Raw genomic sequence first — 16,971 nt, 5'->3', positions numbered from 1 at the left:
CTCTGCTCATTGACGTCCCAGCAATCCCCCGTCACTTCAAGTGTTCCACAGGGTTCTGTCCGTGGTCCTCTCCTCCTCATAAACCCCGGCAACTCAGAAATATAACATCCACTTTCACCGTTACGCTGTTCACTACACCCTTTCTCAAGCCTCCTTTATATTATTTCCTTCTACAAATGCCTAAGTGAAGTAAATACTTGGCTCTCTCACAATTCACTCAAATTAAATAGCAATAAAACTGAGGCCTTCCTCGTCGGCACTAAATCACCATCAGTATCGCCATCAAGTTTAAAAACTCAATCATCTTTACCGCCCTGCAGTTTAAGAGTCTGGAAGTCATCCTGGACAGCGCCTTAATATTTCAATCTCTATTCAATAATGTCTCCCGCTCAGCTTTCTTCCACCTGCAAAATATCCACCGCCTCCGTCCCTCCCTCCCTCATAGCCAAGAGCACCACCATCCTGGTTCATGCACTCGTCACCTCATGTCTGGACAACTGGAATCTCCTTTTCTATGCCCCCATCACTCCAGGTCTCCAGCAGCTCTATCAATGCATACATTTCAAGATTCTGGTCCTTACATTCAAGGTAATTCACAACCTGGACCCCAGTACCTCTCACATCTCCTCTACATTAACACACGCAGACTTGGGTGTTCCTCATCTGTTCAGCTCTCTGTACCCCCGTTGTCACCATTGGATTATTTATTCACCTCTTTTTAGCCGGTGATTACAAATATTTGATAAGCTGAGGAAAATTAGTGGTGGTGCAAAAGAGAGCAGGTACCAGGTCAGTGACGTCCTCTGTCTCTGGGGAGTGGCAGGAGTTGTAGCTGTTTCTTGGTGTGCTCTTTGGGCTGGGGAAGGACGACTCCCTTTGACACAGGCTGTCTGGAGATCCAGGACCGAATGTGCGAGATAACTGCAGGTGTGAATAAACAAAACATTTCGGATTCAATTAATCTCAGCAGTATCATTTCTTGCAGGTTAATATCCAAAATCTTGAGTCCATGTGGTTGTAAAATGTTCCAAGAGAGTGATTAAATGCCATTTTACCTCTGACACAGCCTACAAACAACCTTGTTTGATTTTCTCAAAGAAAGTATTAATAAAGCGCACTGCTCGCCAGCTTCCCGCTGTTTTATATCTGCAGTCGACCTGAGCACTGCTACGCGGTGGAGGACTGCAGTCTAATGGTCCTGGAGCTCTAGTTAGTGGCAGTGAAGCAGCCTTGCATGTAAATCAAACGCAAATTTGTTTAAGTGACTACTATCTCTGGTGCCGACAGGCAGTGGGACACATTTTTCTTGCTTGGCGGACTAATCGCATGCATTCACAGATCAGTAGTGCATACTAGAATCGAGTGGAATATTTGGAGGCGTGGGCTCCACTTTTCTGGACCCATTCAGATTCAGAAATGATTTAGTGTACATCCGTGTAAATTATACACTATTAGCCAACGACAAAAACAATTTTTTAATGATAGTAGGTTTTTGGTATACACATGTATGTGCAGTTTCTAAGATGGTAAATGCACTATTACAAAGAAGCCTAAATCTGTCTGCTGTCTGAAATCTGACCTGATTTCCAAAACAAAAGTTTATTATGAGGTTCCGAGGGATTTCTACGCTGTAATAACTTACAGGAGTGCTGCTCCAGGACAGGTCTGAGCTGTTGTCTCCTCTCGAAGCCAGTGTACGCTCTGTCTCATACATGCTACCGTCGTCTGCATCACCACCTAGAACAGCCTCCTGAAGATTCACGCAAAGGCACACTTCCGTTAATAACTGTGAACAAGAGATATTCACAATCACAATCTCTGTTATGTGCATAAGACTTCCACAGTCTCCAAAAAAAGGCAGTAATATGGGGTTAAAAAAAAAAAAAGATTAAGTGTGTATGAGTATTTCAAGAACATAATTACATAAAATACAACAGCTTTAAAATACACATGGGGCAGACTAATGCGTTGATACACATAACACGGAGCTCAGTGAGTAATGTGTATAAAATAAGCTGTCACACAGACACAAAAGAGTGGCTTCCCACAGCGAAAGCCTAATCCCTTGATAAGATTAGGATTAATGTTTGTCTGGAACCATCTCTAAATGTTCGACACAAAATAACACAAAGACTGCTCGGATGTTGCTGGCGCATCACTGTGCCGAGACGTCTCATTTTGTGGGGTGAATTTGTGAATTAGTACCTGTGTTGTCCCTGTGGCCTTGAAGAGCTGACCCTGCAGCTGAGGAATGTGTTTTTTAGCTTCCTGGATGTCTTTCAGTAGTTTAGGGGAGGGGTTCCTGCTGTACTCTTCCTTCATGGCCTAAACAGCAAAGAACAGCAAACGGAATTTCATTCAAACAATATGAATCCATAAACACAAACAAAAAAAATCTATTCAAGTGTACATGTAATAATGTGTTTCAATAAAAGGTAGGTAGAAATTTGTGTTGTTTTCAACAGAGATAAGCAATGTTCCTTTACAGGGCTTCAATATACAGAAAGATATTGATGAGGAAGACAGTGGTACAACAGAAGACAGTAAATGATAATCATTTGTATGCCAACCTGCAGCTCCTGCTGCTCTTTAGAGAGCTTCCTTTGTAAGATGTCAGCCTTCTGGTTGCAGACAATACTGTTTTCATCCTGTGGGCGAAAACAAAAATTAAAGCCGACAAATGACGCATTCAAGATGATATCACATCGACATAATCCGTGTGCATTATTAGATATGTAAGCACAGAGGGACAAAATGCGAGCGATAAAAAGGAGCCACCGCAGAAATGACAGTACATCTCGAGAAGTAACAGATAAAGACAGCTGAAGAAATGAAAAGAGGATGAGAAGGCACTAATGCCTGTCGTACCCATGGCGACTGCGGAGAGGAGAGGCGGTCCTGAGGACTGTAGGGGCGTTCTGAAGCTGGAGAGTTTGGTGAGGATATGCTAACGCCCAACATTTCAGGCTCTGCTTCAGGCAATGGGATCTGGGCGAGCCCTGGGGGACGCCCCAACACTGTGAGGGCCACATATGAGCCCGCTAAGACAAAAAAAAAGAAAAAAAAAGAAGAAAAAAAAGGGAACACAATAAATGACAAGGGAATTTATCAGGCTCATTCAAAGAAAAAGAGTTATGTTTTTTGAATATGTCTCACACTTAAATAAACACTTACATTTGATGAGTTTCACCACCTCTATGTGATTAGAATGTGTAACAAGGGTCCCGTTAACCTGGGGGACAAAAATAGCAGGACGATAAGAATTTTTTTTTAAAAAAGGGAAAAAAAAGAAGTCACAATACCCCCATTTTAGAAACAGCTTCAGATAATGAATGCCATTTATATAAAAGATTGTGACCATAGAGTAGATACACTGAGTGACCAGAAGGTGGCAGCCTGGAGCCTTTCCAGTGGCCTTGGAGCAGGGGATAGATATGGAAATGAGCAGTGTGAAGGCATCGGAGGCAGAGGAGCACAATACCTTGATGATCCGGTCTCCTGTCTGAACACCGGCCCGCTGAGCAGCCCCATCTAGAAAAGAGAACAGGAGGAAAAAAAACATTGAAGGCACAGAAATAAATCAAGCAATGGAGGAGTGACATAGGTAAGTGTAAATGAGAAGGAGACCATATGGGTTCATGGTGCCGTTAGTGATATTTCTGCAGGCTGAATACACCTTATAGCCTCCACAGACCAGATACGGCAAAGTGACTATTTTGAAAGACCATAACAGTGGTTATATTACAAGAAGGACCTGTTTCACAGCTCCACCCCAAACAAAGGGATTTAGACATGAGACAGGTTATTATGACAGCTACGTCTGACTCGGCAGTCAGCAGTGCAAAGATTAAGTATTTTGCAAACCAAAAACAACTTTAGGTGCTTCGAGTTCATGTCTATGAGGACGTTTAACAAGTGTCACCAAATTCACGTGCAGGATGTTTGCATGAAATCAGAACAGATATACATGTCAACACAGTACAACACAGGAAAAAAACTGCATCAAGAGATCAGAGGCACATTTTGCCCACTTCTCAGTTGTCATTGAAGTGAAAACGTTGCACAAAGTTGTGGAAATCATACAAATTAAACTATTGGTATTGAGTCAGTGACAGTAGTAGATACAGGAGCCAGTGAACACTGCAGAGCACTGATGACAGTGCAAGTAAAGTCCACCATGAGTTCCTTCCTTCTGTTTCTTTCCACCAAAGTACAGACGATGTAATGTTTTCTGTGACCCGAAAATAGCCTGCATCATCATCCAGAACCAGTGAGAAACGACCAGGAAGCATAGTGACATCCTGTCGAAGTCCCCTCTTTAGGAGACCACAAGATAAAGCAGAAGCTGCAGCGAAGCTACTGGGAAGGAAACAGAGAGCCCAGAAAATTACGTCACTGGTCTAAATAGGTGTTGAATGGTCGTGGTGGTTCGTGTGCCAACGACCACTCATATCACACCTCTTTACAAACGCCCCTCACCACAAGGACTTCATGTAACAACATATTTTTCTTCTTCCTTTTAAGTGTGAGCCACTCAGAATTACCTTCTTTGACAAGCTGCACAAACACTGGGTTGTCGCCGCTGACAGTGAGCCCAAAGCCATTTTCATCTTTCTGGATGATCACACATCGCTGGACCAGACCTGTGAGAAAGACGGAGAGGACAGTGAGAAACAGAACAGCCTCTTCAAAAGGACTAGGAAGCCACTGAAGGAAGTTTACCTAAGTTATGGTGGTCAGGAAAACCATGTATACCTCCAGCTAGTTTAAAACATTTATTGTGAAGGGACTCCTTTGAGTGATAAAATGTGTAAAAAGGTCCGGTATTTTAGGTTTTATGTGGGCGCACACAGTTTATATATTGGCCCAGTCGGAAGATAAGATATTAAGTTCTGAATAGCAACTCTAGAATTTATACTATTGTAATATTTTTGATCTAAAGATGAACAGGTGCATTCTGAAAATCTCCACAATCAACTGTTTATTTGTTCGGAATAAACATATTAGTAACACTGCTCTGTATGGTGTTGCAGTGCCCTCATCGCAAGAAAGTCATGGGTTTGAATCCAGGCCAGGTCTCTCTGTGTGGTTTGCATGTTCTCCCTATGCAGGCATGAGTTTTCACTAAGTTATCCGGCTTTGTCCAACATTCCAAAACCATGCATGTGTGGCTAATTGGTGACACTATAATTGCCCATGCGAGTGTGTGTGGGGTTCTGTTTTAGTTTGCCTTGTCGTGGACGTTCAACATGCCGGGGTGCACCTTGCCTCTCCCCATAGGAAGCTGGAATTGGCTTCAAATAACTGATTAGCTTTCACTGCTATACTACTCCTGGCATCCCTACCATCTGCTCTTTAGTTGTGGGTGCCGCGGACAAATTAAGATGGGCAATTTTTTATTTTTTATTTTTAAATGGCAGGAGATTTATTTGCGAAGTCATACCGTGGGCTTGATTGATCGCTCTGACACATTTTTTTTTTTTTACATCCGACTCCTTGACGTACAGTGAAATAGCTCTAAAGCCTGAAGGAATTTTAGCGAAACTATCACCCACATTGTTCTGAAGGTATGTTTACCTCCACATGAGGGTGTGTCTAATGCACTACAAGTAACTGTTGATCGAGTTACAAATGCTGATCAACTGATCAGGTGTTGGAGAAAATTACATGCCATGCTGCAGTATAGAACAGGCATAAAAACCCAGGTCTATGAAGTCAATAATATTCAATGAAGACGTTCAACGTACATATCTGAAAGGGACGACACACAGTGAACTTTTAACATCCAGATAACATATCTCCAGGGACGGAGTACTGTTTTCAGGCTTGAGTGAGTCCATTGATGAGAAACTAGTGAAACAAGTGAAACTAGCGGCAAATGTTTCCAGTTGGGTTGGGCCACTAAAATGATGTCATTGAACTTTAGATAGCGAAAACTCAAAATTTACATTTCTGTTGTAGTGTCGAGTTGAGGAGGACATTCTGGGAAAAAAAAAAAAAAAAAAAAGAAATGTCTTCATCGATATTAGTGTGATTTTAACATTAAGCCACTTTCACAATGCCACCTGGAGCGAAATATCGTAGAATATCCTCTGATGTTTTCAAAACTTCTGTTGTCATTTGAAATGCAACAAATATCTTGACTCCATCATGTATCTGACGGTCCAAATCTGCCAAAGGGACACGTTTCAGTGGAGTAATATTAAAGCAGTTTAGCACACATGCCTTCATAAAGTCAGTCCTTGTAGGATGGCGCTGATTCTGAAACTGCTTTGCACCGAGGCAGTAGCTCGCTTTCACCGCCACGTCAATGATCCGTCAACCACCAGCAATGCCGCCATCTGCTGTTCACGTTTAAGTCTCAGTGTTTCACTGACTCTGCTACTCTTACTAATAAGGTGCGATAAGTCTGACCGAACTAGGAAGTGGCGGTTACTTTTATTGACAATTTTTCATTTGAGATCTTATTTGTCACTTTCAAACAACAGCCATATGATTGACACCCCTGGTTTTAAGTATGTTGGACCCAAAAGGACGTTTTGCAATTACATTCAGTAAGAGCAAATCGGAATTTGTTAGCTATACAGGAAAAAAAAAAAACAGACTATAATTTAAAATGTAAAAACTGACGATGAAAATCAGTCAGACATATCTGCTTGTGTCTCACAAGTCAAAAAGGTGGAACCTAACATTTCAGGTTCTTTATCTGATTTTTCATGAGAATGGCAGGAAGAGATAAGTGCTTACCGTACGTGTCTATCTGACACTGACTCAGTGGACGAGACAATACATGTTTAAGGAAACAATGCAAAGTGTGCAAAAATGATCACAAATGGGAGAAAGAAGTTATACCATCTCATGTTATTAAATGCAGAGGTGAGCAAATCGTGAACATCTCTATAAAACAGATACTGAACATGACCCAGACTGAGCCAGGTTACCCTGTGAACTGCAACGTCCGGGATTTCATGGTCAGTGCAGCGTCAACTAGAGGTGAGTCAATCGATGAGGGTGGGGAGGAGCGGGTTGGAAGCGGAAGGGAAGCTAATATATGGAAGAGAGGTAAGTGGAGCCAAAAGGCTAGGGGGAGGGCAGTAAATAAAAGGTAAGCATAGAGCTTAGGGGAGCAAGGGGTGAAATGTAGAGGGGGGCAGAGGTGTCAAGAAAGCAGATGAAGCATCCATATCCAAGAGCTGGTGTGAAGTTGCCTCTAGATGTTGATCTTTCAACTGTGTTCACTGTTCAACAGTGCTTTACTGATCTTCGGTGGCTGGCTACAAACACTGAAGAGTGGGTGTGCTGACGTGATCACTGATCAGGTTAATCCATCACAGCTCATGTATTATTCAGAGCTTTTGACCAATCTGTAATCAGCACCCTTGACTCAAACACAAGGAAGTGCACTCCAAAGAATGATCTGACCTTTCCTACTGACCGATCGCCTTCAGCGCCACAATCACGATAAGAAGGAAATCACGTTTTTAGAATAGCACAAGAAAGGTCAGGTTATTTTCCTTCCATGAGACAGTCTGAGTTTTGGGAGCTCCAAGTGCTGGTTTATGATAAATGATTTATTTTATCAATGGATTTATTCACCTCTGAACTGACACCAGACCGAACATGATGCGGAACAACACAACATATCGCTGATGAAGTGCCTCCTTGACAGAAATGAACTTTCACTTGCAAAAACATTACAGAGATAAAGAGTTTATCTTTAAGAGTCAGTCTTGTATATTCACTTGAACAAGAGACAAAGATCATGCAGAAGGCAGGAGAGTGCAAAGGATCAGGGTTACACTTCACACCACAGGGACGATGAGGCTGCATAATGACCTCTCTAATGCGGACGCCAAGTCACTAAATCCATTGTTGGTGGAGTGCTTATCTGAACACTAAACATGGGTAAGTCCCTGTAAGCGAGAAAATATATAATGTGTGGGCTTGACTTTAAAATATCTCCTTATTGAAAATCCAACACCAATAATATGATCTGGCTCAACTAATGGGGGGAAAATAAATAGAGAAAGTGCATTACGGTAATCCTAAATCTATATGTTAGTACTCAGTACAGCTGCTAATGTCTCATACGCGCAGTAATCCGTGCATTAGACGCCGCTGCTCACATTTGATTCATTGCTGCCGTGCCGGCAGAATTAATTACGGAAGCACCATAAATCCATTTTCTATAAAGCAGAGAATAAATAATCACATCAAAAATTCCACATTAATGTCAGAATTCGCTCATCGTCTCAATCTTACATGATGGCAAAAACATTTAAGCATATTTGATCAATGGAATACAGCAATCTTTTTTTTATTCAAACTGTGAAACTTGTAAATCTTTCATATTCAGACTTTTCAGTTTTATTCTTTCTAATTTTATCTTGGGAGCCTTGACAATTGAAAATAGAGTATCAGACAAAAGGGATTATTGAAGAGGTCGTCCATTTTCTTTTTTAACAAGAGGTCTTAATTACCTTGACGTATTATCAAAACAAAATGGATGAAACTTATCAATATTGAGGTCTTGAATGTAGAAATAACTGAAAAAAACAAATGAGTTTAATCATGCTATTCTTGCCAACACATGTCTTTACTTTTTATTCAGATAATTTGGACATAATTTATATTTGTGATGTGGATTTATTCTTTTAAGCTTTATTATAAGTACTCATACCTGCAGCTAATCATTATTTGAATTATGTGGATTGCTATAATGTCGCACTGATGATCAATTTGTTCTTTAAAATTCCAGAGACTTGAGAGAAACTAACATATTCTCTCCCAAAGCTTGACAGATGTTTAAATTGTTTGTTTTGTCCTAATCAACAGCACTTACCCCAAAATGTCAAACTGCTGATTAAAATTGTTTTGGCAAAAAAGAAAAAGAAAGAAAAAAAAAAAAAGGTGCATTGATTTGAGTAATCAGTTAATGTATTCTAAACACCAGAGCTCCATACGCCCTTTGTCTGTACAAAACAGGTGAATTACAAGCCGACGTGTCCCAGTTCGGCTAATCTCCTGGCACCTATTCTCAGACCTCTGGCTATGAAAGCAAAATACTTATTGTTATTAAAAATGACGCAAACTCGTTTCGGTATCGTTCTGCCGCCAACAGCTAGTGGCAATTTCACACAGGGTTTTGGGAGCATGTATAGACGCAGCTGTCGCACCGGCCATCCTCAGCATGGAGCATCTTACCACAGGACTCAGGCTTCCCCTCTGCTAGCACACTGCTGCTGCCACTCTTCTGCACCACCAGAGCTTCTGCTCACAGCCCCCACCAGGCAGAACACAGCGCAGACAGCACAGCGGCACACAGAGACAAACAGACGACACAAAGACAAGGAAAGGAAACACACACACACACAAAAAGGAAAGAGAAAATCATGAGGGAGAAAAACAATCATGGGAGAAGAAAATTAAATGAACAAACAGGCTGTTGAATTAAAAAAAAAAAATAATAATAATGGTTTGGATAAGTATTCTAGAGTGCAGTCGCTGAAATTAACAAACTTGAAATTTGCAAAGTGAAACTATGGGCTGTCCAAATAAGAATGTGTATAAACAAATAAATATTCAGCTTTATACGGGGTTCTGGTATATTTCGTTTCATGTTATAATGTTTGAATATCCAGCTGTTGCAATTGCATGTATAAGTGGTGTAATTCAGACTTTTTATTATACACCCTGGTGGGTGGTGCCATACACTGTGGCAACGGAGATGACACAATAAAGGCATCTAAAATTAGGCAAACCCTACTAACAGAGGAAGTGTTGTTTTTTTTAGATGACTATCCAGTGTATCTTAAATTTTTATTGAGTGGTAAATGACTTTACAACACGTCGGTTTGTCTGGAAATGTTTATTCCTAAAGTCTATTACTTCTCAAATTGCTTCTGCCAATCACTAACAAATCCAAACCACTTTTAAATTATGACAGAAAACATGCAATCAGGAGAAAATCTAGAAAGACTTTGGTAAAACAATCCATGCAACTTGCAGATGAATGAAAGGCACAAGCAGTCGCAAGCATCATGCAGACGGGCAGAATTTCACAACAAAAATGCATGAATGACTCATGCCTACACGTGAGCTTTGAAAAAGGAACCTAGAGCTGGATGTATCGGTTAAATAAAGAGTATTTTTCAGCCGTTGGCCACTTTGTTTAGTCACTGCACCTATTCTAAAATCACAGGAATGCACATAAAACATTGAAGAAAGGTGTGAATACAGACAGGCAGCATTGTGCACGTCTTGTGTAACCACTCTTGTCTGTGTTTTGTTGCATCACACACAGATAAGCCACCATGTGGGGGCAGAGGATTTCTGGTTTTGTTGTGAACACAGAAGCTTCAGTCATATCTGAAATCACACTGCCCTGATTACTGACAAATACCACTGGGAGTGTCACCATATCAGTCTGCTTCTGAACCTAAACCATCTTGCCATGCTATAAACTGCAAACTGGGGAGCATAACAGGCTTTAGAGGCTTTCTATGCCCTTCAAGTATGCATGCAAGGATGAGACCACCCAACCACTTTGAGCATACAAAACCCGGAGATTTATGTGAAACTACGAGAACATTATACACGGAGCTGTACGTTTTCAGTGCGTTAATCAAACCTTAGTGTGCTTATCAGCTTACGATTCAACACCATGTAATGCAACATGTCAAATCCTTACTGTAATGCAAGTGCAATACGTATTTATCCGATAGGAAAACTCTAGGCTGATTTGTCGAATTAGATAAAAACAAAAACACATGTATGCCTCCTGTTCTAAAACAGTGGTGCAATCACAATGGTGAGATTCACACATCTGGATTAGATCACATGTGCAGATTGGTGCCCAGACGTCATCGACAGCTGTCCATCAATCAAGAGCAAAGCACAGAGCAAAGTCCACACATCACCCGACATCATCTCAGCATGCCTTGTGCAAACTGTCATCAGCACACTCGTGTAACGAAACAATTCGTGTGTTCAAGAGAAAGAAATGAAGAAATGTGTGCGAGGGACAGCCAGAAAGAAAGTCAGTGATGCACATGTGAGACAGAGGGTCCAGATGGACAGAAGTCAGAGTTTGACAGAGTGAGGCAGAAGAAGAAAAAGCAGAACAGGAGAGTGAACCGAGAAATGAGATTGAGAAATTACCTGTAGGGTCAAACTCATTGGAGGGAAGTGAACTTTTGTCACTTTTGGGTTTTTTGTCTGGCGGGTGGTCTTTACTGAGAATGCTGCTGGTTCTGGAGAAAAAGAGAAAAAGGACATCTGTGAGAAATAGACCGAGCAGGTGGTTGAAGTAAGCAGAACGAGCTTTTGTCCAGGATGTGAGCTCATTCCTTAAGACTTTCACACCTTTGTTCCGCGTTGGACTGTTGCTTTTGACATGCCGACAAAACAAAAAAAAAAACTTGTTGATGGCTTGTGTTTCTGCCTCCTCGTGCAATGACAGCATTCCCGGAGGGCTCTCACTGACATCCTGAAATATGTGTCAAACCACTGTATGTGCACTCCTATGCCTGGGGACACACTATCGACAATAAGTACTTTAGCATAACACCTGTCTATTGTGGGGCTTCAGCACAACAGTGTGACTCCTCTTATCAACTCTTGGTGCAGCGCTCTGTCAAATGGGAAGACTTTAAAATTCTGCTACTAAATGGTCTCGGACATAAACACATTTCTGATTCCCTTGTGCGTTATGAAGTACCCAGACTCCTCAGATCTTCTGCAACAGGTTTTCCCACAATCAAAGCCAAGCAAGATGAAGCGCTTACAAATTCTCTGCGAACCACCTTCAGAATAATCTTCCAGAAAATCTGAGTTTGGCTCAAATCGTGAGATTATTTCTATCAGGGCTGAAAACGACACTGTATACAGCAGTTCACGAGTGAAGTAGACCCATAACTTGACACTGAAACTAACCCAATAAGCAGAGTTTTTGAAATTTTGAAATTTCTGGGTGTTCACATTAATGTTGAGATGACAACCAACAGGGGGACGGGGTAAGTGCAAGGGATTAGAGGATGTTATTTCCCGGGACTTTTTCTCTAAGTTTATTGTAATTATACCCGCTGGTTTTGTGTTTCTGTTATTGTTTGATCAGGCAGGTGATGTTATAACATGAGTGAGTCGGATGTTGCATGTTCACACCCCTCTTTGTTGTTTGATGCGTTTGAGTTCATGTTGATGTTAAAAGTCCAAGTTTTGAGATCCAGTACGAAAATCTCGGGGATCCATTCATAGCAGGGCCGGTCTGCGCTACAATATGCATAAAATGCAGTCATGGCCCTTTGCCTAAAAATCCTCGCACTGTTTTGGTGAACTTCTCGGGCACTGCGACATTAGCGTCAAATGTCTGTCCTCGTTCATGGTAGCGCTTGGTTCAGAAGTAACCTGAAGTTTGTAAACACTACAAGTACGCATGCCCAATGTTTCTGGAATTGCAGGCAAGTGTAATTGTGAGAATCAGATATGGGTCACTTGATAAAATCTGTGTAAAAAAAGAAAAAAAAAAATCGGATTTAGGCAGCAAATCTGCTCAGAGCATCTAGACTTGCCTTAACCACCTAAGAGGGTTAAGGCAGGTCGCTGAGTCAGCGTAAAAACAATATCAGTTATCATCATCATTTGCTGTTTGTTTTATTAAAATTTGTCTGATGATGATTTTGATCTGTTATTTAATTGTAATTTCTATATTGCTTTCAATGAGTCCGTGTCTTGCTTGAGGTTTGTTTTAAATTATTTTAAAATACTAATGATCTTTAAATCTTTAATTTTTTGATGCATTTCTAAATTCTTTAAAAGCTCTGCCTTTCTATTGGAATTCTATTCTTTTGCTATTGGAAATCTCCTAGTAGCGATGAGGTGCACAAGATCACAGATTATTGACCTTAGATGGAACATTTGTAACATTCGTCACAAATTTGTGAAATACTGGATTTTAATAATCAAAAAATTTGCATTTTTATGACATTTGCGGAACCAGTAAGTAAAGTCCATAACACTAGTCTTTTTCAGACGCAACTTTTGTACAGACGGTAATTGTAATGCATGCAAGTTTCAGCCAAGTGAGACTTCAGAAGGACTTACAGTAACAGAAAGAACCAACAATTGTTCATTTCAGCACTGAGAATAATGTGTCCGGGGACACTCGTAGTGTATGAATCATGTCGAGTGTGTCGGCTGTATAATGCAACAAGCAGAGAGGATGTGGAGTTGCTCTGCTGAGTGCCCAGAGAGCAAAGCCAGAGAAAGGGCGCTCCTCAGCGGAGATGCCACAAGGCCAGACTCCGGCTTGAACCTTGGGAGGCGATGTGCGGCTGCCTCTGCCTATACTGGCCCCAACTGTGAAAGGCCACTGTTCTGTTCACAGTGAAAGGCAGTGATGGGCCACCCTTAGAAGAGGGACCCCTTTGTCCCTCACTGTGTGTGTGTGTGTGTGTGTGTGTGTGTGTGTGTGTGTGTGTGTGTGTGTGTGTGTGTGTGTGTGTGTGTGTGTGTGTGTGTGTGTGTGTGTGTGTGTGTGTTGCCTGAGTGGGGGTTGGTGGGGTATGTTTGGTCCAGATTCTGAAGACCTCTGTGTTGCAGTTCACCCGGCCTAGTAAAGCCTAAATCATTTCCCTCGTCTGTAGCTGTGTATGTAAACAAGAGGGGTGTACTTCTGTGTTCACACAAAGATTGCAAACCAGTCTTTACAACAAAACAAGACGAGATGGGGATTCTTACCTGTTTGCTTTCTTGGGAAACCTGCAAGACAAAACAAATGGATTATTCGTATATATCTCACACGCCCTGAAAGACTACCAAATTAAAATAGCTTGCGGAAGCTGAGCTGTTGATGCCTATAAAGGGAGTGTGGTGGTGGTGATGGTGGTGGTTGGGGGGGGCAGCCTTCTCTCAGATTCTTATCGTGGTAAACACAATAATCCGATCAAACATCAGAGTTCTTCAGTTGCAGATTAAAGCTTTTTCCAGGTCAAATGTCCTTCATCTCCAAGATCTGAGCTGTGTGTCACAGACATTGCAACTTGACCGTAATAATGAGACCAGAATCACATTCATGGCGTGCTCAGCTTGAAGCAGCCCGCCACACTGTACGACACAAATCTAAATAAACTGAGGCCACCACATGACGGTTGCTGTGTGCAGGCAGTAAGATGAAAACACAAGCTGAATTGCAGCCTATGGCGACGTGAGTCGACACGATTGTGGAAGAATACGTGATCGCGCAAAAACAACACGTTCCAAACATAAACATGAACAAAGCCCTCAGCATTGTGGCATTTATATGTTTGGAAAGAAATCTCAAAATAAAAGGAGCAGGAAAAGAGTATGGACCCAACTGGAAAGAGCTCGGAAATGGAGGCCAACTTAGGATGATCATTTTGCAGTGGGAGCTTGAATTAAGTACAGTACTTGTTAGCATCTACTAGAATTTACTAATATTTATCACAGGTTGTTTAGGTTGCAAGACCATGACACCAGCCGTCCTTGAACTGGTCTCATTGTTTTGGTTTAAATTGTCATTTCTTCGCTAAATTGCAAAAGACTCAGAAATATATACACAGTATCTATATTTTTTTTTATACAAGAAGTTCAAATTAATTCTACACTTATTAACAACCTTGACACTTTCACTCTAAATGGTGGTGAAAAAACAAACAAAATGCACATTGGCATTTGTGAACTTCAAAAAGAATATATATATTACCCAGCAATTCTTACAAAACAAAACATTTCAACTCCCGTATGAAATAAAGATAAGTCATGAATACGCTTCAGGAAAACAAAACAACCATTAATGCTTCAAGTTCCTTGTCAGCCAGTGAGAGACTCCAAAGCAACATGCTACTCAGTCATTTAAATGGTGACAATAATCATATTGTTAATGTACTTTCCACTGAAAGGAAAGATTTTTAAATACATATGAGGCTTGTGCCAGTTATGTGGGTGGCCCTCTCAACTCAGCATTAATTTAGGAGTCCATGTTGGGGTACAGTCAGCACGGCTCATTTTTCTCCAGACAGAGGGAGGCATGTTTTGCCATTTCTGCATTCATTTAGTGTGAAAAGCTACTTCCACGAGTGGGCTTCAGGTTATATTGTTACATTGTCCTGGTACCATAAAGACTAAATAGAAATTATTTATTAATTTTTTTAGTTTTTTGAAGGAAAAAAGATTGGCATCTTAAGAGTTTGAAACGGTCCCACACACTTACTCGCATGCCCACATCTTTATTTGCTCTGCAAATTTAAAGCTTTCTTTTTCACTGGAACTATATGGGATACGCTTTGTAAATTATTAATTACACACATACAATAGCGGTAGGGATAAATTGCACTCTTGTATCTAAGTGAAGTGTATTTTCAACAAAGAAAAATACAACTAACAGCAACACTGTTCAGAACATTAGTCTTCTGTAATGAGGAGGTCTCGGGACTTACTAGTCCACATTAACTCTCTTTCTGCCTGCGACACTGTGTCCCATTCAGACCTAAGCAGGGGCAGCTGAATGGCCCGTTTATGAAAATGCCTCAGACTGTAATAAGTTCCAGAGCCTCCTGCAGAAAAAAAAAAAAAAAAAAAAAAACTTGCCCTAAGTAGCCCACTCCCTAAGCAACCTCTGAATCGGAGACATGGAAAAGTCAGCATATAAACACACAACGAAATGGTACATGTGAATGTACAAGGTGGGAGAAGGCAAGACTGAGCAGGCAGATGTTGTTCTTGGTTGATCCTACAGGAACAGATGAAAACGTGACAGAGCTCCTTGGGTCTGGATGATGTGTCAGCTGTCTGTAAACGTCTGAGCTCAGCTTCACTTATGAGTCAAGGTTTTTCAGAAATAATGCTCGGTATGGTGTTTAAGTTTTGTGTTTTTCTGGGGAGAAATGGAAATGAAAAAGACTGTGCTTAGTATTACATCATGCAAAATCTACAGGGGGAAAAAAAAAAAACCCCACTTCAGTTCAAAGAACCTGCTGTGGACACACTTATTGAGGGCCGATGAAGTCCTCTAACTGGAACACAAGGTTAAACGTAGACTCAAATTATAACGCCTGTTCACCATTACGGGAGTAATGATGCAGTAAATCAGGGCTGACAAACTCATTTCAATTCAGGTGCCAGATACAGCCTCTCATAATCTCACTCGGGTACAATCAGTAAAATTATAGCTACTTAAGTTTTAGTGCAAAGAAGAAGGGACGGTAGTTATTTGAAGTTAGCCAATTCTATTTAATCGTATTTAATCAAATAATCTGCAAGTGCTAAAATACACAGACTTTATAGCATTAGAATTTTATTACAACCTAATCACATTAATATTAGGAGAAAGAGCTGATCGTCATTCACTCCAGAGCAGGTTTGTCAAATCCACTTCGGCTCATCGACCACACACAGTCTCAGTTGGCTGAATCAGTAATATTATATCGCAACAATGACTCCAAATATTTTTAGTGCAAAAAAGCATTTGTGTATTTTGATTATGTTCACATTTAATCCACTTTTTACAAGACCTAATATTACAGTGTCATTCCACAGGCGATGTTTTTGGCCCTCGGGCCAGATGTTTAACACCCCTGCCGTAGATTGAGATGGAAACATCATGCCCATACTAAGGGACAGAGATCTCTGTAGTGCAAAGAATATCAAACATAGCATGGGTTTTAAAGCTATAATAAATACAGTGTGGAATATTTTTTTCTTTAATTATAGGTACTGCTCCTAAACAGCAAGCTGAAAACATCCTGGAGCTGCGAGGCCTCTGGGAGAAGATGTTGAAAACATACACCCATAGCAGGACTACAACTTCAAAACTACCCTGGTTGCCCCGAGCAACGAGATCTGGATGGCAGCTCATCACTATTGAGGTCTGCAGTCCTTTATTTACAAACAGTATTTTCAGTGTTTTCTCTAATCAAAAACTACAAAAAGCCATGACAAAAAGGAAAAACAAAA

General features: G+C 40.9%; 1 protein-coding gene across 2 annotated transcripts in view; it reads right to left on the bottom strand.

The window, feature by feature from the left end:
* arhgef12a (Rho guanine nucleotide exchange factor (GEF) 12a) overlaps positions 1–16,971 on the bottom strand; it is a 46,521-nt gene that overhangs the window by 16,523 nt on the left and 13,027 nt on the right. For both annotated transcript variants that reach the window (XM_080459300.1, XM_080459301.1), the window contains exons 2-11: positions 13,738–13,758; positions 11,161–11,252; positions 4,545–4,643; positions 3,482–3,531; positions 3,175–3,232; positions 2,869–3,041; positions 2,571–2,648; positions 2,206–2,325; positions 1,643–1,750; positions 787–921 (exon numbers count right to left, since the gene is read on the bottom strand). In XM_080459300.1, the coding sequence (XP_080315426.1) occupies positions 787–921; positions 1,643–1,750; positions 2,206–2,325; positions 2,571–2,648; positions 2,869–3,041; positions 3,175–3,232; positions 3,482–3,531; positions 4,545–4,643; positions 11,161–11,252; positions 13,738–13,758 (934 nt within the window). The remainder of the gene's footprint in view (positions 1–786; positions 922–1,642; positions 1,751–2,205; positions 2,326–2,570; positions 2,649–2,868; positions 3,042–3,174; positions 3,233–3,481; positions 3,532–4,544; positions 4,644–11,160; positions 11,253–13,737; positions 13,759–16,971) is intronic.

The sequence above is a fragment of the Lipophrys pholis genome (genome assembly GCF_963383615.2).
Source record: "Lipophrys pholis genome assembly, chromosome: 3".
NCBI lineage: Eukaryota > Metazoa > Chordata > Actinopteri > Blenniiformes > Blenniidae > Lipophrys > Lipophrys pholis.
Note: the sequence above shows the minus strand (reverse complement) of the source record. Positions and strands in the feature narration are given on the sequence as shown.